This window comes from Terrapene carolina, unplaced genomic scaffold, assembly GCF_002925995.2.
Source record: "Terrapene carolina triunguis isolate 2854851 unplaced genomic scaffold, T_m_triunguis-2.0 Scaffold67, whole genome shotgun sequence".
In the NCBI taxonomy this organism is placed as follows: domain Eukaryota; kingdom Metazoa; phylum Chordata; order Testudines; family Emydidae; genus Terrapene; species Terrapene triunguis.
In genome coordinates this window covers 30,435,086-30,462,597 of record NW_020664418.1, presented here as the reverse complement: position 1 = coordinate 30,462,597, position 27,512 = coordinate 30,435,086, and the positions used below count along the sequence as shown (strand labels likewise).

The following is a 27,512-nucleotide window of genomic DNA, read 5'->3' as shown; positions in this document are numbered from 1 at the left end:
TAAGGGAATCAGGGGCCACACTGTTGCTGGAGGAGAGCTGCTGCTCGTTTAGTGAGACCTGTAGCTGGCATCCCTTGGAAAGCTACACTAGCTGCAGTAACCCCTGGACACTTTCCCAGTGCTTTAGAGCTCTTAGCTACTCCATAAGGCACGGTGCTTGGTGAACTCCTTGCTATCTAAGCCCATAGAGCTGTGACTCTCCCCCCTCCCCCCCCCCCCACACACTTTATGCTGCTCAACTTACATTTGGACTGGAAATTCTGTCACTGTGAATTACAACAGTTTGCCTCAGATGAAATAACCTAAAGTCTTGTTGTTATCTCCAGTACTCTGACAGATCTACAATTATGATAGAACAAAACGGAGAGTGTAACACGTTCATGCCCTGTGAACCTCTCAGGGCAGGAGACTCTTACAAAGTTCAGTCCCCTGTCAGCTCATTACAACTAAACCAGCAGGGGCAGCAGAGTGACAGTGCAACATGCACATGTCTACACGATGCCTGTATTGGGTTTAGCCTGCTTTAGGAGCAAAGATTTTCCTACACTTAACTCTTATATTGGGAGAATTTAAAAATCCATCATCATGGGACATTGTAAAGTAAAGTACAGATTATTCTTAGGGGATGGGTTTTACTCCTATAAACCTTGGGAATGTGCCTTTTAACATGTGATTCGTTGAAAGACAAACATCTTCTTTCTGTTACATTCCTTGAGCAAGGAGCAACAATATCCATTAATGGAAGCTAGGAGAAAAAAGTTTGGTACCATAAGTCAAAGCAGCTTTCACGCATGTTACTCCAGCATGTTGGTTCCAGGAAGGTTAGCTATGTGGTCACTGCCTAAACTATAAGGGCCAGATTTTCTAGGGAGCTCAGCACTCGGCCTATCTAGCTCTTCGGAAAGTCTGGTCATAAATGTCTATCAGGATTAGCACTAAATAGCAAGGTAATTCATTTAATGTTTATGCAAATTATCATTTATAAAGAAGAGGTGCTACAATGAATAATGTGTTTTATCTGAAAAGCATTATTAGTCACAAGATTTTAAAAGATTTATCATTGCTTAACATTCTCAGTGGCAAATTACACTTTGGCAGGAAGATCATTTCTACTCTTGATATCCCCTACCATCTTCCCTCAAAAGGTAATCATTATCATTAACTACTCTTCTTTTAGAAAGATCCATGAGAGGTTTCCTTCATCATGACAGTTGGCCTGGTGTTCATTACATCCCTGAGATTTCCACGGAACTCAGGACACGTCTTTATTGAGGAATAAATACTTCTGTCATGACTATCACAAGTTTGTTATTGTCTAGTCATATAATTTTCACAACAGGACATCACAGCAACAAGTATAATTTTTCTTTAAAGAGGATAATTATCCTTATAATTAGGTGTCTGTTACACCGCACAATAACTTCTTTCTAAGTGCACGTTATATCAGAAGATAAATGTATTTCTTGAAAGAAAGCAGGTGTCTAAGAAATGTCATGATGGGAGGAGAAAAAAAAAACCAAAATATTTTCAAAAGATTCAATTGAAGCATTCACGGCTTAATGCCCGGAATTTACTATGGTAAATAGTATTAGTAATATAGTAGAGCATAGCCTGAAAAATCAGTCAGTTATTCAGAGGCCTACCCAATTCAGGATGTCTACTAATGTTTTAAAAGCTCTATGCAGTGTTGTAGCTGTATTGGTCCCAGGATGTTAAGAGACAAGGTGGGTGAGGTAATATCTTTTATTACCTTACCCACCTTCTCTCTTTAAAAGTTCTACACAGTGGTGTCCGTGAGTCACACAGATACATCAGACAATATGCTATAGTAGTTAACACATTTCACCACAGTGGTCCCCCTAAAAAGTCTGTATTTACCACATGTTGCTGGGATATCACAATCATTCCCTATCTCAAAGTACAGAGAAATGCTAGAATATCTCAGACAACACTGTGTGGTAATTTCCACTCCAGCTGTTCTACCAGCAATACCTAGACACCATCTGGGTGCTTAGAAGCACATTGTATTGCTATATGTGCAATATGGGGAGCTAAATGTCATGCATACAGCCCTGCCCATGTGCATAGAAGGGAAGGGGATATGTCACGGGGTGCTCACTCTGTTAATGGCACCTCCTCAGGAGATTAGTTCTTTCCAGGTGCTGCACCCTTCTCTCACGGTTTCTTCACCCATCCTGTCTCACTCTGCAGCCTCTTTCACTCCAGGAGCTGCAGCTTCCTCTTCCTGAGTTGGCCCAGCCGCCAGGTCACTGTGGTCCTCACCTGCCAGAGTATCAAACTTTTCCAAGGCAAACTGCCCCAGACAGTCCACTCTCCACTGTGTGGCTGGTAGGGGAACCCAGGCCTGCCCTCTACTCAGGATTCCAGCTCAAGGCCCTCATCAGCAGCCAAGGTCTGCCCTATTTTATCCCTTACTGCTTTTCTCCTGAGCTTTTCCTACCTTTCCAGCTCTCTCCCTTCCCTGGGTTTGCTAGCCTAAAGCTCCTTTCTGTTCTCAGCTCCTGGGTGTTTCTATCCTGTCCCATTTAATCAATCCCTGCTCCCTGGCTCCTTCCTCAGGTGAAACCTGGGGAGTTAATTGGCTCACCTGGCCACCTGAATGCCTTCAAGTCTTGTGTGGGGTGGACACCCCATCACAAGGGGCCAAACCTGGCCATTGCCATGCTACTGGCTTCCTTCCCTGTTTAGAGAATGCAAAGCACATGAATTATGACTTCCTTTCACATCTCCTGCTCCCTGCAATGAACCTCTACTGGAGCATCCATAATCTGTCCTGACTACTCCAGGGAGGTAGAGTATTGTTTTGATCTGCAGTTTTTTTGGCTATAGCTACAGCATATCCACAATATACCATGAAGTGACCCTTTCTTGCTTTCTGTTGTGACATATTGGGGGGAAACTAAGCTGGAGAGTTCAGGGAAACTAGGCTTTGGCAAGCATGTGTTGTTTAGTCTATTACTGCTGGACTTTTTGCAAACTCCTCCCTGTTCTAATTCTCACTTTTGATGTGTGAGTTCATGTTCTTTGTGTATTTACTCTTGTTAAAATGAGTGTTCTCTGCATATTAGGGGCATTTTTCTTTTTGACATTTGTTTGCACTTGGTATCAAAATAATCTTCCAGTAACACTGAAAGTATTTAAATATTTTTATAAGATGCAGGGTTCAGTATATCAAGAAGCATTTTTAAAACTTATAGTAAACAATAGATTGGAATTTATTGCCTCACTAGCCAGCCGGACCCACTCCTCCTTACAGCTACTGGACTTTTCCAATTAAGGAAACAAGCCTGGCTTGTTTTTTGTGTGTGTTTATCTTGGTTATCAACCACCAAACATTAACCAATAGGTTTGTGCTTCTTTGGCTTATACAGGGAACACCACAGCGTTTCTTATGTCATAACACAAAAGGGAACAAAGTCAAAATAGGGATCACTTGAAAGTCAGGTTTCACAGAGGCTATTTCCTACTTTGTGATTAAATTTTAACATCCCTGTTTTAGTTTTTAATGCGTGGAGGTTCTTACCGTACAAGGTTTTGCAACTTTCACAAATAACTTCATTGCTTTTACTTGCTCGGGCCACATTCACTTTATGTCCAAAACACCACAGCTGCATCGCTTATGAAGCATTTGATGTGTAATACCTCCATTTCTGGTACAATGGAGTTGGGCTAATAGTGTATGATGACAAACCTCTCAGTTAAACCTTCCTTTGTCAGAGTTATTTCCTAGCTCGAGTCCTGCACGTAAGACTCTTGCCTGCAATGTCAAATAACAGTGGTACATAACTGCCAAATTGTGTCAGTTTTTAGGTAGATACAATTAAATAAGATTCTTATGAAGCTCTCACACTGTGGGTCAATTTCATCTTTGGTAGAACTCCATTCACACCAATGGAGCTCTACTAGAGATGAATTTGGCCCAATCATTTTAAAGTTAACTATAGGGCTGACATTTTCAAAGCCATCTAAAGGATTTGGACATCCAATTCCCAAATTAAATAGAATCTAGATCCCTTGAATATTTGAACTGCTGAAATGTACACACACCGCATGACAGGGTGGGGTGAGATATCTTTTATTAGACCAACTTCTGTTGATGAAAGCGCCAAGTTTTCCAACCAACAGAGTTCTTCTTCGGGTTTGTCAGCCTGAAAATTTGTCTCCCTTACCAACAGAAGTTGGACCCATAAAAGATATTACCTCCCCCACCTAGTCTATTTAATATCCTCGGACCCACACAGCTACGCTGCATACATACTCAGAATTGGCAGATCTATTCTCCCACTCTCTGTTCCCCATATTTATTCAAGTATTGATTATGGGCTCATGAAGGAGAAGAGCTGTCTAGAGCAAGATGCTGTGCAAATTATCTCGCATGGCTTTATCAGACTACATCATTCCTGACCCTCTTCTCCCATCACCCTTAGTTAGTCCATGCCTGGGCCTCTCTTGAAGAGATGATGCCAGTTGGTGAGCTGAGTTTGTAACATACACAAAGTATAGGAAGACACAACCCAGTTCATTTCCACTTGCCGGTCAAGTCTGAATTTCAATTCCTATCTTGAGACATAAATTATTCCGCTAATCCATGTTGCTAGCTAACCTCATTCACTAGTTTGCCAGGAAGTGCTTTTTTATAGCGATTGTTGGTATTCGAAAGGATAGAAGGGAAAACAGCCAATTTTTAATTTTGCCATTTCCCCGCTTATGGTAGTGCTGCTATTTTCCAAATGCCCAAACCAGTGCGTACATAAGATTAATGGTGTTAGGGTCCCTGTATTTGGACACTGCTAAGATCTCCTCTAGTTAGTTATGTACCATAGTTGTGTCTTGTCAGTGCTCTCTCCCATGTCGTTATGAAATCAAACTGCCTTTTTACACATGGGCACATATTCATAATAGCAATGTAAAAGCTTTAGAAGTTTGAGCATGGGGCCCTATAGACTTGCACATGTTTAACTGGCCTTCTTTAAAAGTTACTGATAAATTCCATCTGGTCTGTAGGATTTGTTGGTTTGAAGTTATCAGACACATGGAATATTTCTGCTGTGCAGATCCTGCAGTTACTCCACAGTAACATGCACACTAACAGCAAACAGGCTGGTTGTAGGGTTGTCCCACAATCACATTCTGAATACTTTAACTGCTCCTTTTTCTACCAGATCCTGTGTCCTACTGCTCAGTTCTACAAGCTTAATCTTAACGGTCTTAAAGGTCTCACACAATTTTATTGGAGACTGAGAATGGAAATAAATAATTTGCAGTGCACTACCACTAACTACCTTGTCTAGAACTCTCAGAAAGAAAGCCATGGGAGTTATTTACACAGCCTCTCCTTTCTAAAGCCATGCTAGCTATTTCTTAGTGTACAGTCATGATTCTACCTAGCAGCTCCATACAATTTCTTGCTCACACTTAATATTAAGTACATTTAGTACAATAGTTTACAAATGGTTAAAACATGATGAATAGATGTTACAGATAGGGATGAGCCATAGTTATAAATAGGCTTGGAAGGCTTAGATTTTATTGGTAAATGTCAGTAAATGTCAAGTTCTTCATACACACACAAACCAATAGAAATATTTCCACCAATAATAGACATTTACAGATAGGCAATGTAAGAAAAACTATGCTTGAGAGCTTTAGAGTTTGATTTAAAGATATTTACTTTGTATATTTGGACATGTGATGTTGATAATTTTAGTTAAAGGTTTAATGTGCCCTTAATATAAAGTGTGACTGTGATGAAGTGGGACTGTTCTTAATGTTTCCTCGGAATACTGTGTGGGTGCGTCAGTTTCCCCTATGCATTTCTTAAGTCTCTAGGTGGTGGGGAAAGGCCAGTGCGCATAAATCACTGCCACTCTGTCTCCCTGGCAACAAATGGCCAGGGCCCCTTCCCCCCTGCAAGGAAATAGCTAAAGGTGAACAAAGATCAGGTGACCTCTTGGCCTGGGAAAGAGACAAAGCCCACAGAAGGAGGAGCTGGGGGGGTTTTCAGAGTTGGAGCTGGCTGGGGACGAGAAGTGAGGGCAGATGTGGGTGTCTGGCTCTCTGAACCCCGTAATGGACCCGGCCGAGGGGTCCCGTTCGCCGCCGTACCTACAAGCTCTGTTTTAGACCGTGTTCCTGTCATCTAATAAACCTATGTTTTACTGCCTGGCTGAGAGTCACGTCTGACTGCGAAGTGGGGGGTGCAGAACCCTTTGGCTTCCCCAGGACCTCGCTGTGGGAAGCGCACGGAAGGGCATATGCTGAATGCTCCCAGGAGAGACCCAGGAGGTGAAGCCGTGTGAGCTTCTTGCCCTGAAGACAGTCTGCTCCAAGGGAGAGGAGGCTCCCCAAAGTCCTGACTGGCTTTGTGGGGAGCAGTTCCAGAGCATCGCCCGGGGACTCCGTGACAGTGACCTATTTCTTTTCCATTACATTCCAACAAATGTACCTAGCACTTATTATAATCAAATCCACTTCTGGCAGGCTTAAGTTACTGCTGGAAATTTGATGGAATGCCCACATTTTCACTAGCTGCACTATTGTTAGCTCCAGTCTGTTCCTTAGATATTAAAATATGTTTTCTTTTAAATTGAAGCCTTTACATGTTCAGGAATATCTTTTTAAACAAACAATTTAGGTAGCAAATGGTTTTTAATGAGACACTATGATCCAGTTCCTCAAGGGTATTTGCAACTAACTCCCATTAAAATCAATGGGAGTTAGGTGCCAAAAATACCTTTAAAAATCTGAGCCTTGGTAATTACTGCTATACTTCCATGAGCCCTTTTTACCTTTAGCTTGAAGTCAACTGAGAGCTGAAGTGTGTTTATTACACTATAGGCACAAACACAGACCATGGCAGTGCAAGCTTCCCCTTTGTAACTAGCACCAGGTTGGGAGAGCTGGGTACAACCAGATAGTCTCATGACATTTAAAACATGGATTGGTCTTGCAGTGTGCATGAGATCAAACTACATTTTAACCAGGTTGGAACCCCTGCTTCAGCCTTGGGCTTTTACAGGTCTAGACATCTTTGTTGTAAAAGGGTCTCTTAACGTGGTTAGATTGACCGCCTAGATGGGAGCTAACACCCACAACTCCCATTGTGATCAGCTAGCTCAGGGGTTCTCAACCTTTTTCTTTCAGAGGCCCCACCCCAACATGCTAGAAAAGCTCCACAACAACTGCTTTCCTGCATATAAAAGCCAGGGCCAGCATTAGGGGATAACAAGCAGGGCAACTCAGGCCCCACACCACAGGGGTCCCCAAAAAGCTAAGTTGCTCAGGCTTCAGCCCCAGGTGGTAGGGCTCAGAGCCCTGGGCTTCAGCCCCATGCAGCGGGGCTTCAGCTTTCCACCATGGGCCCCAGGGAGTCCAACACTGGTCCTACTTGGCAGCCCCCCTGAAACCTGCTCTGGTCCCCTAGTGGCCCCAGACCCCTGGTTGAGAACCACGGAGCTAGAGGGAAGAAAGCAACATAGGCCCTATGATTATTGATTAAGTAACCTAAATTGCATATTTCACAGCTCTCAGTGCCAAACATGCAAAAAGGCTCAGCCTGGGCATACTGGAGCAATTGTAAGGCAAAGCAAGAAAATTCTTGTATATCCATCCTCACATAACAGGAGGATCCCATCTCAGTTATAGCAAACCCACACATGAGTGACTCCTGGCCAGGTCCATGCTACAGTAAACTGGGGAATAGATAGCACAGATTCCCTGTCAAGCATGGAGAGGGATTTTTGTCTGTGCATCATATTAGCCTTATCCCTACCCCTCGTTCATATTCTTTAGCGGTTTCTCAGGGAAGAAAAAAACCCATCCAGACCTGTCAGTTGTTGTACCAGCAACAAACGATGCTTGAACACAATTATTGGTAACGTGGCTTTATATTTCACGTGGACTGGGTCTGAGTCTGTTTCCATTAATAGTCATGCAGAATCTGTTTTGTGAATTGTGTTTCTGGGAGTGTGCACTGTTTCTGGTATTCCATGCAATGTGTACATAATGAGTAAATGCATATTTACATGCAAATAATATAGCTGAGCACTCAGTCCTAAACACTTTGTACTCAATTCAGCCATCTGGAATCAAAATATTTTGAGAATATTGCAGATGGTCTTTATTTTAGTTTCAAAATCTCTTAAAACAGATATAAAAGTCTCTTTATAGCCAGTCTTGTCTCTACGATTACCAAATGTTTTCAGCATTTCTATTATGTGCTTTTGGATCTTTTGGGTTTGATGCACCATAGTAGATATACGTGTGTTTACATGCCATTTTCATCACCAAGTGCCAATAGGTGGGCACTCACTCCTAGAAAGAGCAGGAAGCTTTACTGGTGCTACCCTAGCCTGAGGATTTTTCAGCTCTAAACTTTGGTTGCAGCTCTTAAGGAGGCCTCTTCAGCTCCTGGGTGATCTAGCCACACTCCTCCCTTTCCAGACTATTTCCTAACTTAATCATTATCTGTATTCTATCAAGGACCTCATTCTGGATGACTAATGCAGAGCAGATTTCCTGTCAATATCTTCTATAGATATAATATACAGTGCCGTTTGTCTCTACAAAGAATGATAAATGGCCAAAATGGATGTTGGTAAATGCCTTGTCCAACATCTGTTTGGCCAACAAATGGCAACCAGTTATCCTCTCCTAGCTGTTATGATCACAAAATACATATAGCCAAACAACTCAATGTCTCACTGTTATATTTTTATATATGCCATTGTTTGCCTTCATCAATAGGTGTTGAGACAAGAAGTGAAGGAAGTTACCCATATACTGGGCAAGCTGCTATGTTCATGTAGATTCACACAACTCTACTGTCAAGGCTGATTCCTCACTCTGGCACTTCGATTGCAGAAGGTGGGGGCCCTCAAGGATTCTAAAAATTAATACTGGCCATTCCAGGCTTGGAGTATTAAACTCACAAGGTTATGCTTTTCTCTGACCTTGGATTGGTAAATGATGCCACCACCCAAGTGCAGAACCCCTTTGAGAGTCCAGAAGGCGCACTTGGGAATTCCTTCCTGTAGGGTACCCTCAAGCCCTTTCACCCCCACTCCAGTTAAGAGCTGAGAAAGAAAGGAAGAAAAAAAAAAGGAAATCAGCTGTTTTCACCAGCTAATGACAAAACATGTGCACAACCTCATAGGACACAGAAATCCAATCCTGTTCTTAAAAAAGGTAAATTAAAAATATACACAGACACATATTATATTACACTCACCCACCCACCCACCCACCCTTTGGAAACTCAGGCATTTGCTAGATTTTAAAAGAGTAACTACAAGGATTAAGCACCAAGAATAGTTTTCTTGAGGTCCAGCTTAAAGGTTACAAGCAAAACAAAAGCATCCGGGGTTAGCATAGAGGAGTCCACAAGCCATAAAGAGATAAACCTAATTGCGTCTTCCTAGACATTTCCTGATCTACTTACATATCTGGGGTTTCAAATGAGTAATTTCTAGGTATGATACCAGGGATTTTTCATACCTGGCCCCAAGCTTCTTACAGCATAGTTGTTGCCCTGTTCGCTTCTCCCCAGGAGAACAACCAGACAGAGACAAAAGGGGAGTCTTGTTTCAATTTTAAAAAGTTCTGGCCTTCCCATTGGCTCTTCTGGCCAGGTGCCCATTCACTTCCTTTTACCTATGCATAGCAGTGAGACTTTTTAACCCTTTACAGATAGTAGCTGTTCTCTAATTGCTCTAAGAGGGAGTTTATAGCTACTGGCTGGCTGGGTATCCATAAAAGGGAGCTAATCCCCCTCCCCCTTCATTGATCTACTGACTTCAGTTGAGTTTTGCCCATTTACACCAGCAGAAAATGTAGCTGGCTGTATCTGTCACAGATGGAAAAAATGCATAGATAGGTAAATACAATTCATTAATTGGTTGGTAGATCAAAAATCTTTCAGGGCCAGTTCCACTCTATGTCCCAGAGGGACATTTTGCCTTTGGATAGCTGATTTCTGTAAGAAATATAAACTAGACAGCTTTCTATTGGCTGCTCATATGAGGATGCCAAAGAACATTTACTGTTCTAGTGAAAGTCAGCTGTTATTTATACTTAAACTGGCTTCTGCTATCAGTGTAAAACACAAGTTCTGCCTTAAATTCTGCCCTCTTTGCTTAAACCAGGTCTTTGTATTTTTGATTCATTTATCACAACTGCAGAAATGCAAATCTGGAAAGCCACACTTTCTGGAGGATGGCAGATTATTAGAGACCAACAGCTTAGTATGGAGGTTGCTGACAACATATTTCCAATATACAAGTCATTTGATGTTTTAGGGATCTGAAGTGCAGATCTGAAGTCAGAAATAGTTGCATTTCAATAGATGCTGAAATGTCAAAATTCCTAATGCAGTCTAATCATTACCCAGATACAAGCTGTTTTCTGTAGGTTCAGTTATTAGTGGTCCTAAAAGGCTAACAGCATTTATAGAATTGTTTGTACTCTGTCCTGTTACTCAAGGGAGAGTAGGAGATTGCTTGCCACATAGAAAAAAATCTAAGGAGTTACATTTTTGAAGAAAGCACAGCGTAAGGCAGAAAAATATGACTTCTAGAGTAAAACTTTGTCCCCCAGACCTCATTAATGTCTGAAATCTAATCAGTGTGGCTAGCTATGATCTTTGAAAGGCAATCATTGGCTTGGTATCTGAGCACAGATTAATACTTGGAAGCAGGAACCCAAAACAAATATAAACTTTCAAGAGAGAAAGAGCTATGTTCAAAGATTTTTAAAAATCTGAACTTGGCTCTTTGTCCCCCTGTAGTGGCTAGACAACAGGATTTATGAGTCTGCTACTGCCTCCTACTTGGTCTTTTAGCTCTACCCGTAGAAGCTCAGGCTTTTATATCTAGTGGTCTGGGGTTCGCTCCCTGCCTATGACTGGTTCAGGAGTGATGTTACTTATAGCATCATTCCGGATGTTTAAAAAAAAAAAAAAAAAAAAAAAAAAGCGCAAGAAAAAACCACACCCCCCACAGACTTTTCAGACCAGGAGTCTACAGCTGGGATCCTACCACTGTGAATATTGTGGCCCTAGCCCTCAATTAAACTAAATCTGGTTCACTCCAGCAGCACTGGCCATATGGAATGTACCTTAACTATATTTTATTTTTATTAGGGCTGTCGTTTAATCACAGTTAACTCACATGATTAACAAAAAATTAATTGTGATTAAAAAAATTAAGCACAGTTTTAATTGCGCTGTTAAATAGAATACCAATTGAAATTTATTAAATATTTTGGATGGTTTTCTACATTTTCATATACATTGTATTCTGTGTTGTAATTGAACTCAAAGTGTATATTATTTTGATTACAAATATTTGCACTGTAAAAATGATAAACAAAAGAAATAGTATTTTTCGATTCACCTGCACTACAGTACTTGTGTGAATCTCTGTTGTGAAAGTGCAATTTACAAATGCAGATTTTTGTTGTTGTTACATAGCTGCACTCAAAAACAAAACAATGTAAAACTTCAGAGCCTACAAGTCCATTCAGTCCTACTTCTTGTTCAGCCAATCGCTAAGACAAACAAGTTTGTTTACCTTTACAGGAGATAATGCTGCCCTCTTATTATTTACAATGTCACCAGAAAGTGAGAACAGGCGTTTGTATGACACTTTTGTAGCTGGCATTGCAAGGTATTTATGTGCCAGATATGCTAAACATTTGTACGCCCCTTCATGCTTCGGCCACCATTCCAGAGGACATGCTTCCATGCTGATGACGCTCATTAAAAAAATAATGCGTTAAATTTGTGACTGAACTCCTTGGGGGAGAGTTGTTTTACTTGCATTCTGCCATATATTTCATGTTGGATGATGAACCCACATGTTCATTTTAAGAAGAACAGGAGTACTTGTGGCCCCAGACTGTACTGAGCTATCTTGATTATCACTTCAAAAGTTTTTTTTCTCTTACTTAATTGGCCTCTCAGAGTTGGTAAGACAACTCCCACCTGTTCATGCTCTCTGTATGTGTGTGTATATATATCTCCTCAATATATGTTTCACTCTATATGCATCCGAAGAAGTGGGTTGTAGCCCACGAAAGCTTATGCTCTAATAAATTTGTTAGTCTTTAAGGTGCCACAAGTACTCCTGTTCTTTTTGCGGATACAGACTAACACGGCTGCTACTCTGAAACCGTTCATTTTAAGAACACTTTCATTGTAGATTTCACAAAACACAAAGAAGGAACCACTGTGAGATTTCTAACTGACCCAAGGTTTAAGACTCTGCAGTGCCGTCCAAAATCTGAAAGGGATGAGGTGTGGCACATGCTTTCAGAAGTCTTAAAAGAGCAACACTCTGATGCAGAAACTACAGAACCCGAACCACCAAAAAAGAAAATCAACCTTCTGCTGGTGGGATCTGACTCAGATGATGAAAATGAACATGCATTGGTCTGCACTGCTTTGGATTGTTATTGAGCAGAACCCGTCATCAGCATGGACATATGTCCATTGGAATGGTGGTTGTAGCAGGAAGGGAAATATGAATCTTTAGTGCATCTAGCATGTAAATATCTTGCGACGCCAGCTACAAAAGTGCCATGCGAACACCTGTTCTCACTGTCAGGTGACATTGTAAACAAGAAGCAGGCAGCATTATCTCCTGCTAATGTAAACAAACTTGTTTCTCTTAGCGATTGGCTGAATAAGAAGTAGGACTGAGTGGACTTGCAGGCTCTAAAATTTTACACAGTTTTATTTTTAATGCAGTTTTTTTGCGCTTAATTCTACATTTGTAAGTTCAACTTTCATGATAAAGAGATTGCACTACAGTACTTGTATTAGGTGAATATAGTGCAAATACTTGTAATCAAAAATAAATGTAAAGTGAGCACTGTACACTTTGTTGTGTTGTAAATGAAATCAATATATTTGAAAATGTAGAAAACATCCACAAATATTTAAATAAATTGTATTCTATTATTGTTTAAACAGTGCAATTAATTGCGATTAATTTTTTTAATCGCTTGACAGCCCTAATGTTTATATAGCAACTATGGCCCCTAACATCCAGACACATGGCTTTGGAATGTCATGGAGGACAAGGCCATTTCTGAAGTAACCAAGTCTCATTCTGTTCACAGCTTCGTAGACTAGGAGCAGGCCTTTGAAAGCTGTTGGGAGGTAAACACAGAGCCAATGGAGTTTACAGAGCAGAGAGGTGCTGTGTCCTTCTTAGCCAGCATTGTCGAGCCTGCAGGAAACGTCACAGCCCTGTGATAGCTGTGGATGGCTCTAGACAGAATGCGTTACAATTGGCTCTTGCCCAAAGGAGGCAAAAGCAAGGATCAAAGTAGCAGAGGCCCATCTGAGAGGAAACTGTGACCCCCTGTGAAAAGAGCTCACATTCAATAAAATGTACATTGTTCAGACAAAACAGAATCTCCCTGGAATCGCTGCAAGCTGGTACTGTACTTTCATGACCCAATACTGTACTCCGAGATGTAAATCTTATCAAATTGCCATAGTGGTGACATAAAATGTTATGTTCAAAGCCTACTGGCTCGTTTCTTATTTTATAAACTCCTGAAGTTATCAAACCGGCATAAGGGAAAAAAACTGCCCTGGTAAGAGAAAGACTTCAAAGAAAAATATTTTCTTTTAAGAAAAAGGTTGAATTAGAATACAATAATTACCCTGAAATATAATAAAAATCTGAATTTTATTACTTCAGTTGTGTCATTAATATGCATCATCATAAACTAATTTTTCAGCCAGCCTTCATCTAGCCTCTAATATTGCATGCTTGTTTTAATGTGTGCAATTGACTGCAGCTCCAGAGGTAATGTGCAGCTTGTGTATATACGGACCCATCATGAAGCTGGCTCCCTAAAACCCTAATTTACACACACACACACACACACACACACACACACACACACACACGCTTGTGCATACACAACAGGGTGCACCCACATTGCAAAACTGATTCTTTGCAAACAAGGGCCCACCCAATCCAACTCCTATTACCTTTAAGAGGAGCTGGATTGAGTCCCACTGAAGGCCAGATCTAAGATGATGGGCTTGTAGGTTCAGATACGGTGGAGAAAGGGTAGCAGAAGGTACCCATGATGAAGTAATCTGAATAACTGAAATGTACATTTTATCAGTGCTAACCATTGTTTCCTATTATTCCTTTCTAACATGTTTCCCTGGTTGTTTTAGATTGGTAAAAGAGGCTGTTTAAGACTAGGAATTTTAGCAGTAGCTGTGTGGAATAATCCTTTTTAAAATACCACCCTTAATTCAGTAGTTATCAGATTAAGAGCTGTTTGCACTAATTCAGGTCACATTTAATTCAAAATTAGTCACTCAATTTGCATTTTGAAACACACACCCCGCCACGCGCGTACACACACACACACACACCCCTCCCCCAAGCCCTGGTTAATTACACAGCTGTATTAGGCAACCAGGAAAGAAATATAATGCTTGAACATTCAAAGCTTCAACATCTTCTATTTTTTAAACTAGCAAAAAAGAGCGAAAATAACTGAACGGCCAATTTTGGAATAGTCAGAAAAATATTTCATATGTTTTGGTATCAGATTTGAGGTAGTGAAACAATTCTTCTGGAAAACAACTTGTTCTAATTCACTGTAATCTCAGAAGCATGTTCTCACTCTATTTTAGTAAGAATCCAAAATAATGAGACTCAAAATATCTGAGACAGTGGCCAGGTCACGTGTCAGTCAGGTTGTGACCACACAGCCAGAGCAATGCTCCAAACCACTCCAGCAGCAGCCATCAGACTGATTTAGTCTGGGGCCACTGCTCAAAAGCAGTCAGGCCATAGTCCCCCAGCTCCACAGAACGATGGGACTTTGAGCAAGTGCAACCCCCGCCAGCCGGCCCTCCTTTATTGGCACCACTCCTAGAAGTTCCTTTACCAGCTTCTATGGCTAGGGTTACCCTGGGAACTATTGACATATAATGTAATTTAGAGCTGCCTTCAGCCCCATTATTGCAGAAATTCTATGGTTATTCCTCTCCTTTGGGCCTTTCTCCAGTACTGGAATAGGTCTTCAAGGGCCAGCCTGGTCTCCCTAGAGGGCAGCAGCCTCTGAGAATCTATCCAGGTACATCTGCTAGATACTGTTATTGACTCACGGCAGATAGTGATCCAATAAAGTTCCCTACCAACCATATGTTGGCAACACCACAGCTTGTGCACTGGAGTTTATAGGGCACTACCTGCCCTTACCTTTGCTGGAGCAGGAAAGCGAATGGCCCCAAGGTAGGGCAGAAGGGGAAGATGTGTGGGTATTCAGTTTGTAGGGATTGCTGCAAATTTACATAGATTCCAGACTAGTCTCAGCAAATGAGAGCTGTTTCTCTGTAGATTCTACAGGGCGAGGACTAGGCCTTCTTTTGAGTTTGTTCAGCCTTTAGCCCATGGGAGGTGCTACCAGAAACATAGTACTTAGTCCCAACCTCTCAAAGCAGCACTTTCCAATGTACCACACACCATGGTCAATACCTTGACTGCTGAGCTACTGACTTGTGAGAGAGATGAAAAAGAAGCTTCATTTCACCATGGTTTCCCTTTAAAAAAAAAAAAAAAAAAAATCTATTACAGCGTTTTGCTTGATATCTCATCTGAGTTAGGGGGAGCTATTTTATCCTTTCCACTCCACAAAGTGACCAAGAGTCACAGTAGAGCTTTGTTTTTGCATCAGTGACAGTAGCACTCCGCTTATGAAAAGTTTGTCTGTTAATTTAGAGCCAAATCCTGTCCTTAGGCACATCCAAAGTTCAGATAAGAAAGGGTCCAGCTGGAAGGAATCCCCTCTTCCATGGCCATGGAGCTGTTCCACAGGTACTATTCTACTGGAGTCTCAGGAGCTCACGGACTCCATGGGTGCCGCTACAGAGCGAAGCAGTAGCTGTCCAGTTCTCTGTGCTATCTCCCCTATTCCTGCTTCAGGCTAACAGTTCACTGGGTCTTCACTCCCCTCACTTTTGGTCTATCTTATCCATTTAGATTTTTACACTCTTGGGGATGGGACAGTTTCTATGTGTTGGCGCAGTGCCTAGCAGAATGGGACCCCAATCTCCATTGAGGCCTCTACAAGCTACTGTCATTCAAACAAACAACTAGGTAAAGAGAGAGACCGGGTGGGTTGGGAGCGGGGTGTGGAGGTGCGATTCTCTTACTAAAAGTGACTATTCTGCTGGCTACCTCTAGATTCCCTGCTCCCTGACTTGCCCCCATTTATCATTGCTTTTACTACACAGACCAAATTTCTTATATTCCACGTACAAACACTTCAAGCGTAGTATTATAGAAGCATTTCATACAGTTACTCAATTGCCTTTTATGTTTTCCCTGTAAACTCCGCCCCCCCTCCCCCAAAAACCAACCAAACTACAACCACCATTTATGACAAACAGGAGTATGTCAAATATTGCAATCATCTTTAGCTCTCATTCAACAAGGTATTTCACTGGGACTATGCATGCTTAAAAAGTTAAGCACATGCTTAAGTACCTTGCTGAGTGACAGTCCTAGCTGGTGTAAATTAATACAGTCATGTGGATGTAAAATCCAAGATACCCAGGTTTATGATGATGATTATGTAAAAAACTGCTCAGATATTTTTGTTCTGCCGGAGAAATTTCTACAAAGGCTCAAATACAAATTGCTCTGTAAAAGTCAGTTTCTCAAATTAGGCACATTGGCAACGAAAGCCAAAAAGGCACCATTATAATAGATTGAAGACACACAAATTTGTTTATGGATCTGTGCAGTCAGCTCTTCTAAACATGCTGCCTAATCATTTCAAGCATGGAGCAATAGTGACACCCAGTGACCATACCTGTAATTCTTCATGGACCTTGTATTTCTCAACCACATTAAATCTTACAGAGTCTTTGACAGGTAATTTACATTTCTGTGCACACTGTCTCAACAAAAGCTTTCAGCTGAGGAAGCTTTCATTTTAAACCTGTGTCTATTTTAAAACCAAGAATATGCATGGAGTTTTAGTGTTTGCAAAGGACAAAGTAATAAAATAAATGTATATCTTGAATATTCAATTCTACCATCAACAACCACCCCCAGATTTTAGGAATCAAAAATGGTATATTGATACTTGAGCTTCTGAGGCTATGAGGATTGATGGAAAAACAATATTGAAGACATGACCTATCCCTGGAGTATCCACTGAACCTTATAGGCACCTTATAAGTGTGGCTAACAAACAACATCCTGTAGTACATGTTGCTAATTTGCCACTATATGCAAGTTATTTCTAAAGTGCAATTAACTTTTTCTTCTTTTTTTCCTCCTCTGAAATAGGTCCTGATTGTTTCAGTTCAAAGAACCTTGCGCTGCAAGCACAGAAAAAGCTCCTGAGTAAAATGGCTACCAAAACTATGGCTAACATGCTCATCGACGACACAAGCAGTGAAATATTTGATGAGTTATATAAAGTAACTAGAGAACATACAAGGAACAAGAAGGAAGCTCACAAAATTATGAAGGACTTGATTAAAGTGGCAATAAAAATTGGGATCCTCTACCGAAACAATCAATTCAACCAAGAAGAGCTGGAAATCGTAGACAAATTCAGAAAGAAGTTGAATCAGACAGCCATGACAATTGTCAGTTTTTACGAAGTAGAATACACCTTTGATAGAAATGTTCTCGCAGAACTTCTGAATGAATGTAAAGACCTGGTGCACGAACTGGTAGAGCGACACCTGACGCCCAGGTCCCATGGGCGTATCAACCATGTCTTCAATCACTTTGCAGATGTGGAATTCCTCACTGCCCTGTATAGCCTTGATGGGGATTGCCGACCACACCTCAAAAAGATCTGTGATGGAATCAACAAACTACTTGATGAGAAAGTCCTTTGAAACTTTGCCTTTTACAAAACAAAAACTCATTCCTAGAGCTGCAAACTGGCCATACTTGGTGAGTTGTGGCAAAGCTTGTGAGCTTCCTTCCTACCATCCGCCTACTACACGGACTTCATCAGAAACCAGCATGTGCTCACTTGGCTTATAATGAAGAAAAACAAAACCAAACCAGAAAGCTACAAATTGTAATTCTCAGTTCACAGCGATTTCAGCCTTTTCAAAGGAGGGAGTCAATAGGGCTGCTGATGCTTATTATTCAGAACAAGATCACAGCACATCATAACCTCAGTATCTGTGTTGGGGTCTTGTTGGGTGAAAATGAACCTAAACTCAAGACACGTGGCTGTGTCAAAGATAGAAGGGAAAAAGCAGAAAGGGTGTTGCATGGAATTGACCCCCAAACTCTTCTTGTATATGTTTTTATTATTCCTAAAAAAGATCTTAGAGGCTTAGATGGAAAGTGGGGTTCTGATGGGCACAAGTTCTCTCCTTTCAATAGTGTCAGGAACCGATAGGAGAGCACATCTCCAATTTTGCAAGTGATTAAGACCATACTGGAGAGCAGAACTTAATAAAATGGGGAGAAGTGAGAAGAGTAGAGAAACTTCTTTAAGAAGCATGTTCCCACTAGAGATTTTTGCTTTGCATCTGAGAATAGAAGTGAGAAACTTGTGATTTTGATTCTGGAAAAACAGCTCAGTGACTCTAAAGTCAAATATAATGAAGAAACTAAATCCTGAAGTACAACATTGGCTTCAACAACAACATGGGTCCCACAGGCTCAAGCACACCGTGACATCAAATAGGCTTAGATTAGAGGTCCATGCTACTTCCTCTGCAATTACTGTTTTCAGTGCCAGAGCTTAAGTTTCCTGCTGAAGAACACCATGATACAAATGCTGAACACCTGAGAGGAATAGTGATATTACTGGATCAATGTAGCCATCATCTGTCCCTTCCTTCTCCACTGAAATACCATTTCCACCTGCAAATGGCAAAAGCTCTCAAAAGACAATATTCAATGTATGAAACAACTTTTCAGCTGTGGCTTAGTGTATGTCCATCGTAATTAGTTGTGTTTACAGTCAAATAGTGAAATGTAGGAAACGGGGGCCAGGCTGGTATTTTCACAGTGCCATCTAAGTATAGAACATCCACACCTCTGTAACTAGGGCTTGTTAACATGAGAAACTTAGGAGCAACATCAAGGTACCTATTGCATCTTATTCTATACACATTTAAAAAAAAAAAACGAACACACACCAACACCTATTACAGAACAAGGATGAACTAAAGAACTTGCAGAAAAGTTGCAGTGGTTGCAACAGCACAACTGTCCTGGCAAAAATCCAGATTTTGTAATCCCCAGTCCAGAGCATCACAAAAGAAAGCAGCATGGTATAGTGCTTAAAACAACCAATTCAAGCTCTGCCATGGACTTCTGTAATCTTTGACAAGTCACTTAGCTTCTCCGTGTTCCAATCTGAAAAATTTCCTCTTTGTAAATTGCTCTGAAATTATTGAATTAAAAAAAAAACCCCACTAGGTAAGAGCTTAGCATTGCTATTAGGAAACTAAGACTGAGGAAATCCTGGTACCAAACAAAATGCTGGCAGAGAATTATATTGCTCGTTATTGAACTGAGGTGACTTTTCTCTTTTAGAGGCAGAGGGGAAATGCATTACCAGTTCATCTGAAAGCCAACTTTGTTGTGAAAAAATCCTCCACAAGTCAAATTAATTAATTTCAACCTTTACATTGCACCCATTAATCTTTGTACTCTATCTGCAATAGAGCAGAGCACTACAGAAACTGTAGGCTCTATGATAGAACATTTTCATACTTCAAGGCCTCCTAGAAGCAAGACATTCACTGCAATATGCCAAGTGGTCAGTCTCAGAAAACGAGTTGATCTACTCAACATAGGTGGGTGAGAAACAGGTTTTTTGTACTGCATATATTTGAGAGTTCAAAATATTTTCCCATCTCAAATCAGGGCAAAAAGTGAAATTTCAAAAACATTCAGGAACCGGGGGTGGAGGTGGCGCAGATTTTTGTTTTGAGTCAATCCAAATGTTTCATTTCAATAATTTTGACTTTTTAAAAAAAAAAAAAAAAAAAAAGCTTTTTTTGAGGCTCATTAACTTAAATTTTGAAACAAAAAGTAGTTTTGAACCAACTAAATCAGAATTTTTCACTTCAAATATTTTTCTCAACATTTTTTCAAGGTGGGAAATGCATTGAACTTGACCCTGTTTTGTGAAAACTTTGTTTTGGCAAATCAGCATTTTCTATAGTTCAAGCATTTTAGCTCCTTATAACTAGTGAACATAGCCCTCTATCACTAAGTGTGCAATAACATATCCTCCAACAGCAGGGATATAGTTAGCCAAAATATCCATTAAGTTACGCAGGGCTAGATCATGGAGTCATCAAGTCCTACCAGCTAAAGCTGGCAGAGTTCATTTCCCCATCTGTGCTGCCTTGATTGCACAGCCTGGTATGTTGGGGTCGGGGTGGAGCCACAGAAGCTGCTCTCTGTCCCATGCCATGGCCTTACGATATGAATAATTTGTGCAGAGTAAGAGGGCATCTTATATTCCCGAACATCCCTGGACAAGTGCATGCTGCAGGTCAAGATTTGGCCCTTAAAACATGGTACTTAGGAGGGAATCCACTAGAAAGAAAATCTACAACAGTATCAAATATTATTGTGTCTTGATGCACTAACCTTTCCCTGTTTTGAAATTCTGTTAATTTTATAGCGACTCACCCTTGGGTTGCAGACACAGCAGATTTAGAATACATTTAAAACTCTGCTCCCACCATTGGGTTCATCCACTCCCACAGCTCTAAAGATACTTTGGTTTGAGACTGTACCTCCTTTTAGATGTCATGCGAATGACAGATAGCCTTGCAGACAACACAGATGACAAATACTGTACCAAAGGGTGTATTACAATAATTAGATGCATATTTTTAAAACTCATGAAAAATTATGTATTTGAAAGCCATTTCTTTACCTAAGCAATGCTTACAGAGCAGATCACTGATCTCATCAGTATTAGAGAGTTGTTTTCACATGTGAACATTATTCAAAACACTCTAGTGTAACAGACTTCAGAACATTTTCTTATACTTCCATCTTTTCTCCCCTACAAAACAATTGTGTCATATGCATTGTAATATGAATCCCATGTTTCCTTTATAGTGCAACTATCCTTAGATAGCTGGATGCCCAGCTACCTGATTCGTATATTAAAGGGGTACAGTTTCACATGAACAATCAGAAGTGTTCTTATTTCTCATCTTCAAAGAGTGTATTTCAAATGCACAGGAAAACAAGCCATCTAAAATGGCAGCACCATTTGTATTGGAGCGATTTTCCATCCATTTCCCTTGAATCCATGACGCTTCTGTTCAATAGCAACTAATGGGGACTGCCCTTCTGTGGCATAATACAGAGATAAAATCTGGGCAGAAGGACTTGCAAGATTTGCCTTACATGGTAAAAATGTAGGCATTCACCAGAACCATATTTAATAATCTACATTTACATGCAATACTGGCCAAAATCTGCCCCAGAGCACTACTTATCAAACTGATGGGTTTTTTTTTTTTTTGAGAGTATATAATACATCCAACTCACAAATCCTAGTGCACAGAGCATATCAAATTTCGGGGGGGGGGGGCGGCGGTGTGAGTTTTTATTTTCTTTTGGAGCAAGCTAAGTGCATGTAAGACTTTAAAAAAAACAAATAAAGCCAGAATAAAGCCACCATTTGAAAAGGAGGACAGTTGAAAGAAAAACAATATTCTGTATGTGGTTTCTTTTTATGTCTTGCATATATCAGTACTCAGACTCTGGTATTTTAGAAAACAGCCAAATGTCTATCATTTTATTTATAAATTTTAGTAGCCTTAAAGTGGAGGAAAAAATGTTTAAGTATTTCTGATACTTGTATATCCTGTATATTCATTGTTTACTTTTATACTGGTGGCTTGGTATGTAATAATATGTTTAAGTCACCCATAAAGTATATGATGTATTATCATAATATTTGTGGATTAAATGATTTGTGATTACTGTATTTTACGTTTCCTTTTAGTTGTCATTTTGCTACCTTGTGATGGGGTGCTCTACTCACCGCTAGGATGGTGCCTCCTGACCATTCTGGGAATTAGCCTTGCAGGGTCAGTGCCCCTTCCCGCAGTTGCATGGCATCTCTCCATCCTTCTCTCTCAGTCCATAACCCCTCTCTTGCTCCAGGAGCTGCCTCTTTGTGCCTCGGCCCTCTGGCCAGGTCATTAAATACATTTCCCCCTTTCGGGGTATCAAAGTCTCTCTCCACACTAGCAGTCTCAGGCAGTCTTCCCATTCACTCCCTCTGGTGCCACTCTCACAGTGGCTGGCAGAGGAACCTAGGCCTACCCTCTACTCCAGGTTCTGGCTCAGGGACCCTCTAGTGAGCAGCCAAGATCTGTTCCCGCCTGGACCTTCCTGCCTTTCCCTGAGTCCTGTCCTTCCTTCTGGCAGTCCCCACTCTCAGGGTTTGTCAACCTCTTCCTCCCATCCAGGAAATAACCAGTGGTGCTGGAACATTTTTAATAGGGGGGGTGCTGAAAACCAGCCCCCTTCCCCCCTGATCTGAGGCTGGGACCCCAGGTGTGCAGGGCCAGCAGCACCCCTACTTCTGGTACCTATAGAAGTAACTGTGAGCTACCTGCCTCTGCAGCTTCCAAACACTCCTACCTTCTCCCAGGGAGTCACCACAGACTTTCCCTCTGCTTCCCATTTCCTGTCCTTACAAACCCAGCCCAGCTCGTTCCTCCACAGCTGGGCTCCCTCAGTCAGGGGATTACTTGGCCACCTGATTCCCCTCAGCTGTGGTCTGTCAGGTTCATTAGCCCCCTTCTCAGTCTGCATTAACCATTTCAGGGCAAGTGTAGTGTGAACAAACCCATCACCTGTATAATTATCAAACAAAGTTCATAGGCCAATTCAGAACTTTTAGTATCAGTTGCTTCTTTAGATCAAAGAATGATTATTAAATCATGCAGGGGGGATAGCTCAGTGGTTTGAGCATTGGCCTGCTAAATGCAGGGTTGTGAGTTCAATCCTTGAGGGGGCCATTTAGGGATATGGTGATTTAGTTGGGGATTGGTCCTGCTTTGAGCAGGGGGTTGGACTAGCTGACCTCCTGAGGTCCCTTCCAACCCTGATATTCTATGATTCTATCAGCTTTAAGTGTCTGTGATTGCAACCAATGCCACCATGCATAGGAATTTCAGCACACAGTATATACCAATGTAAAATATATTCAAAAACTACATTAAAAGAACATTATTAGGGTTCCAAAGTCAAAAGTGAGGAAATGCCAGAATTAAGGCTGGCTGCACAACCTTAATTTGGCCCCATTGTGCATATGAATTAGGATAGACTAATTATTATTTTTTTTCCACAGGACCCTTGCCTCACTCAATGCACAGGATGGACAGTGATCACATAATGAGCAGCTATTCAGTATTTTGTTTTCTTCCCCATCATTCAGTGTGGTCACAAGCCTTAGCTACTATACACTATTCAAATACTGTTCTGCAGGCAGAATTGTTAGTTTCCTCACAGGGTTTTCTGTGGCACTATTGTTCCTGAATACTTCACAAACATTCATGAATTGATTTTCACAACATCCCTGTGAGAGGAGTATTTCACAGAGGTGGACTAGCTCCTCCTGCTGGACACTTGCCACACTGCTGTGAGGGGATCCAAATGCTGAGTCCCATATGCCCAGAGCTAGCTGATCCTAGGCAGAGTTTAGGCTCTGTTCCTGGCTTTTGGCTTCTAGGCTTGCACTCCACAAGCAGATCTCATGGCTGATGCCCCTCTTTGCGGTGAGGACCCTGCAGTACAATTGCCTAGGCCCTGAAACTAGTGCTGTCTTCCCCACATTTCCCCGCAGCTCTTGCACGTTCCCCAGAATTCCACCTAAAACATTGACATTTTTAGGGATACGTGAGTGTGAGCCAACAGCCTCTGCACAGGATTTGAAAACACCATTGCTCTTTATTTAATAGCGCGAGTGTGGAAAAGCAGACTCCCCTCAGGGGTAAGCATGGCATGAGCAGGGAGAATAAACACCATCCAGAGTGGGGGGGCTGACTTACCCAGGCCAGAGTGGGAAGCTCTGAGCCAAAGCTGAGAAGGTGCCTTTCCACACATCGTTCTGGACTCCCCGTCCCAGTCTTCCCCCAGCCCTAGTATCCATACCCAGTCTCTTTGCCCAGCCCCTCCCAGTTGCCTCTGGGCTCCTTGGCCAATCTCTCTCACCTGCCATCTCAGCCTCCAGTGCCCCTCATTCTCACATTTCCTGTCCCCACTGACTGAGTCCCAATCTCCTTGTCCAATCTCAGTGTCCCACCCCCAGCTTCTTGTTCAAGTTCTCCCCACACACTCCAGCCCTGTGTCCTCTCCCCCCGTGGTTCTCCTTCCCAGTCTCTCCTTTAACTCCTCATCTGACCTCAGTCTTCCCTCCACTCAGTGACTCCTAGTCCCCTCACCCCACACATTTCCCGCCCCAGCTCCCATTCTCCTTGCCCAGCCAGGCCCAGTCCCCCCAGCTCCCCGTTTCCTCCTGACCCCAACACCTAGTTTTCCTCTCCCCCTCCATGCCTGCCTCCAGTCCCAGTTTCCATTTCCCCCTCCCCAAAGTTCTGACTCTCATCCCCTCCACATTCACAGCAGATGGCTTCCTCCCCCACACTGCTTAGGCCCAGCAGGTGGTCACTGAGGTATGCTCTGTTTAATTGCCCAGATTAGGTACAGCTGAAAGTAGCTCAGACCTGCAATTGCAAGGAAAGTCCTGCTCAGATCCAGGCTTGAGTATGCTCAGTGTGGACAGAATCTTTGGGAAATTTAGCTGCTAAAATCTAAGGGGCACATGCAAACAGCAATATTTCCCAGCCTTACAATTTGGCCAAATTTGGGCAGATTTTTTTTGGAGGGGTGTCAAAAGGCACATGCCTGACACAGTCAGGCTCCCTGCCAAATTTCAAGTTCCCACTCCAACAAAAGGGGGCACTAGAGCATTTCAAAGAAAAGGATTGCCAGAATTTTTTAACGTGGACAAAACATAGAATTTTTCCCTAGTCTCATTCTCAAACATCTGAATCGTTTTGGCTGAAAATTTCCAAAGCTTTCAGCCTTAAGTAGACTCAGCATGGAAAATTTCAGCCTAAATGATTAAAGTTCGTCAAAGTTATAAGCAACTAAAAGGAAGTGTCACACACCGTTTACCAGCCCTGCTTCTAATAAACCACTGCTTTCAGCCTGGTATATAAGGCAGAAGATTAGACACAATATTCTTCACTTCATTCTTGTTTACATTAAAACTTGTGTCAAATATTTTAGGTATGTAATAGTAATATTAAAGAATAATACAAGTATGATTCAGAACATCCTGAGAAGGTGGCTAGTGGTATTCATAATGCAGTCTATTTATTAAACAATATGAAGCACAATACTGTCTTACTTATTGCAAATATGTTGTAGAATGGTGTATACGTGACTGGGATTCAATGGAATTGGAAGCTACAGTACAAGAGTCTCATATCAGCAATAACATTGCAAAAGAAAGTCTTACAATAGATGGTAGAAGGTTTATTTCCCCTTCCATATGTAGAATGTTAGATAAGTAACAGTGTCAAAGACAGAGAGACACACACACACTGAGCAAGGATTTTCAAGTTGTTTTATGCCAGAAAGAGGTCAGTCAGCTGATAGGTGTCAATACAGCAGGTTTAAACACAGGTGTCTAAAAATGGTGTCTCAAGCATTTTCAAGGAAAGTATCAATGTAATATCTGGGTACTATATACAACCACCAAAATGACTATTGTCCATTAAACAGAACGATTCTCTGCTCCTCCCCAAATTATGGGATGAGCAGGAATAGAGATTTATGGGAAGGGATATAATGTGATTGCAATAGGGGAGTTTGAATCTATATTTAGAAATACAATAAATATGATGGATATTCCTATTCAGATGTGTATTGTGAGAGCAAAAGCAGTATTGCAAATGCAGGCAGAAGGAACAGGTTTTTTCCCCCTAACAGCCTCTTCTCTAACAAAGTAGCAACTATCAGCATCAAAAGAAGGATGAATTACTACATAGTGGCAACTACGCAAAAATAGAAGTTCTAGGGCAGGTCTACACTTAAAACACTGCAGCTGCACCACTGTAGCACTTTAGTGAAGACACGACAGGCGACCTCCTCCCATTGGCATAGTTAATCCACCTCCATGAGGGGTGGTAGCTATGTCGACAGGAGAAGCCCTCTCCACCAACATGGTGCTGTTTACATAGGCGTTAGGTCAATGTAACTGCGTTGCTGAAGGGTGTGGATTTTTCATATCCCCGAATGATGTAGCTCTACTGATGTAAGTTTAGTGTAGACCTGGCCTTAGAATGCTCTTGTGAGGTCTGGCTACCTCCTTCTTTAACTCCATTACAACATGGGCACTTTAGAAGAACTGGCTAATTATGAATGTCAGATGGAAAATAACCATTGATTTTGCTAAACATTGTAAAATATCTATCCTCTTTAGAAACCCGTTCAACTTCTCCCATCTCTATAACTCAGTTCTATTTACATGGGACAATTAAAGTACACTCAGTGCCCTCTGATGTACACTGTATATAAAATCCAATTTGCAAAGATTTCATTGTCTTTGTTTCTGTAGCAACCTGCAAAAAAATGTCAAAGAGCCTTTAGTTCACAATAAAACACCAAAAGGAAGTTGTGTCATCCTGGTTCGGTCGGACTACGAGTCAAAATCCTACACTTCAATAATTACATTTTCTCTAACTACAATAAGCAACAGAGGGTCCTGTGGCACCTTTAAGACTAACAGAAGTATTGGGAGCATAAGCTTTCGTGGGTAAGAACCTCACTTCTTCAGATGCAAGTAATGGAAATTTCCAGAGGCAGGTATAAATCAGTATGGAGATAACGAGGTTAGTTCAATCAGGGAGGGTGAGGTGCTCTGCTAGCAGTTGAGGTGTGAACACCAAGGGAGGAGAAACTGCTTCTGTAGTTGGATAGCCATTCACAGTCTTTGTTTAATCCTGATCTGATGGTGTCAAATTTGCAAATGAACTGGAGCTCAGCAGTTTCTCTTTGGAGTCTGGTCCTGAAGTTTTTTTGCTGTAAGATGGCTACCTTTACATCTGCTATTGTGTGGCCAGGGAGGTTGAAGTGTTCTCCTACAGGTTTTTGTATATTGCCATTCCTGATATCTGACTTGTGTCCATTTATCCTCTTGCGTAGTGACTGTCCAGTTTGGCCAATGTACATAGCAGAGGGGCATTGCTGGCACATGATGGCATATATAACATTGGTGGACGTGCAGGTGAATGAGCCGGTGATGTTGTAGCTGATCTGGTTAGGTCCTGTGATGGTGTTGCTGGTGTAGATATGTGGGCAGAGTTGGCATCGAGGTTTGTTGCATGGGTTGGTTCCTGAGTTAGAGTTGTTATGGTGCGGTGCGTGGTTGCTGGTGAGAATATGCTTAAGGTTGGCAGGTTGTCT

At 41.6% G+C, this 27,512-nt stretch overlaps 1 protein-coding gene across 3 annotated transcripts in view; it reads left to right on the top strand.

Moving 5' to 3' along the window:
* Positions 1–20,015, top strand: part of TNFAIP8L3 (TNF alpha induced protein 8 like 3) — a 59,264-nt gene extending 39,249 nt beyond the window's left edge. The window contains exons 1-2 of one of the 3 annotated variants that reach the window (XM_024199866.2): positions 8,832–8,886; positions 17,358–20,015. In XM_024199866.2, coding sequence (XP_024055634.1) covers positions 17,420–17,920 — 501 coding nt within the window. In that variant the 5' untranslated portion in view covers positions 8,832–8,886; positions 17,358–17,419 and the 3' untranslated portion in view covers positions 17,921–20,015. Of the gene's footprint in view, positions 1–8,831; positions 8,887–16,149; positions 16,158–17,357 lie in introns of those variants that run through there. The other 2 variants (XM_024199874.2, XM_024199856.2) reach the window with 2 other exon arrangements.
* The last annotated feature ends 7,497 nt before the right edge of the window (positions 20,016–27,512 follow it).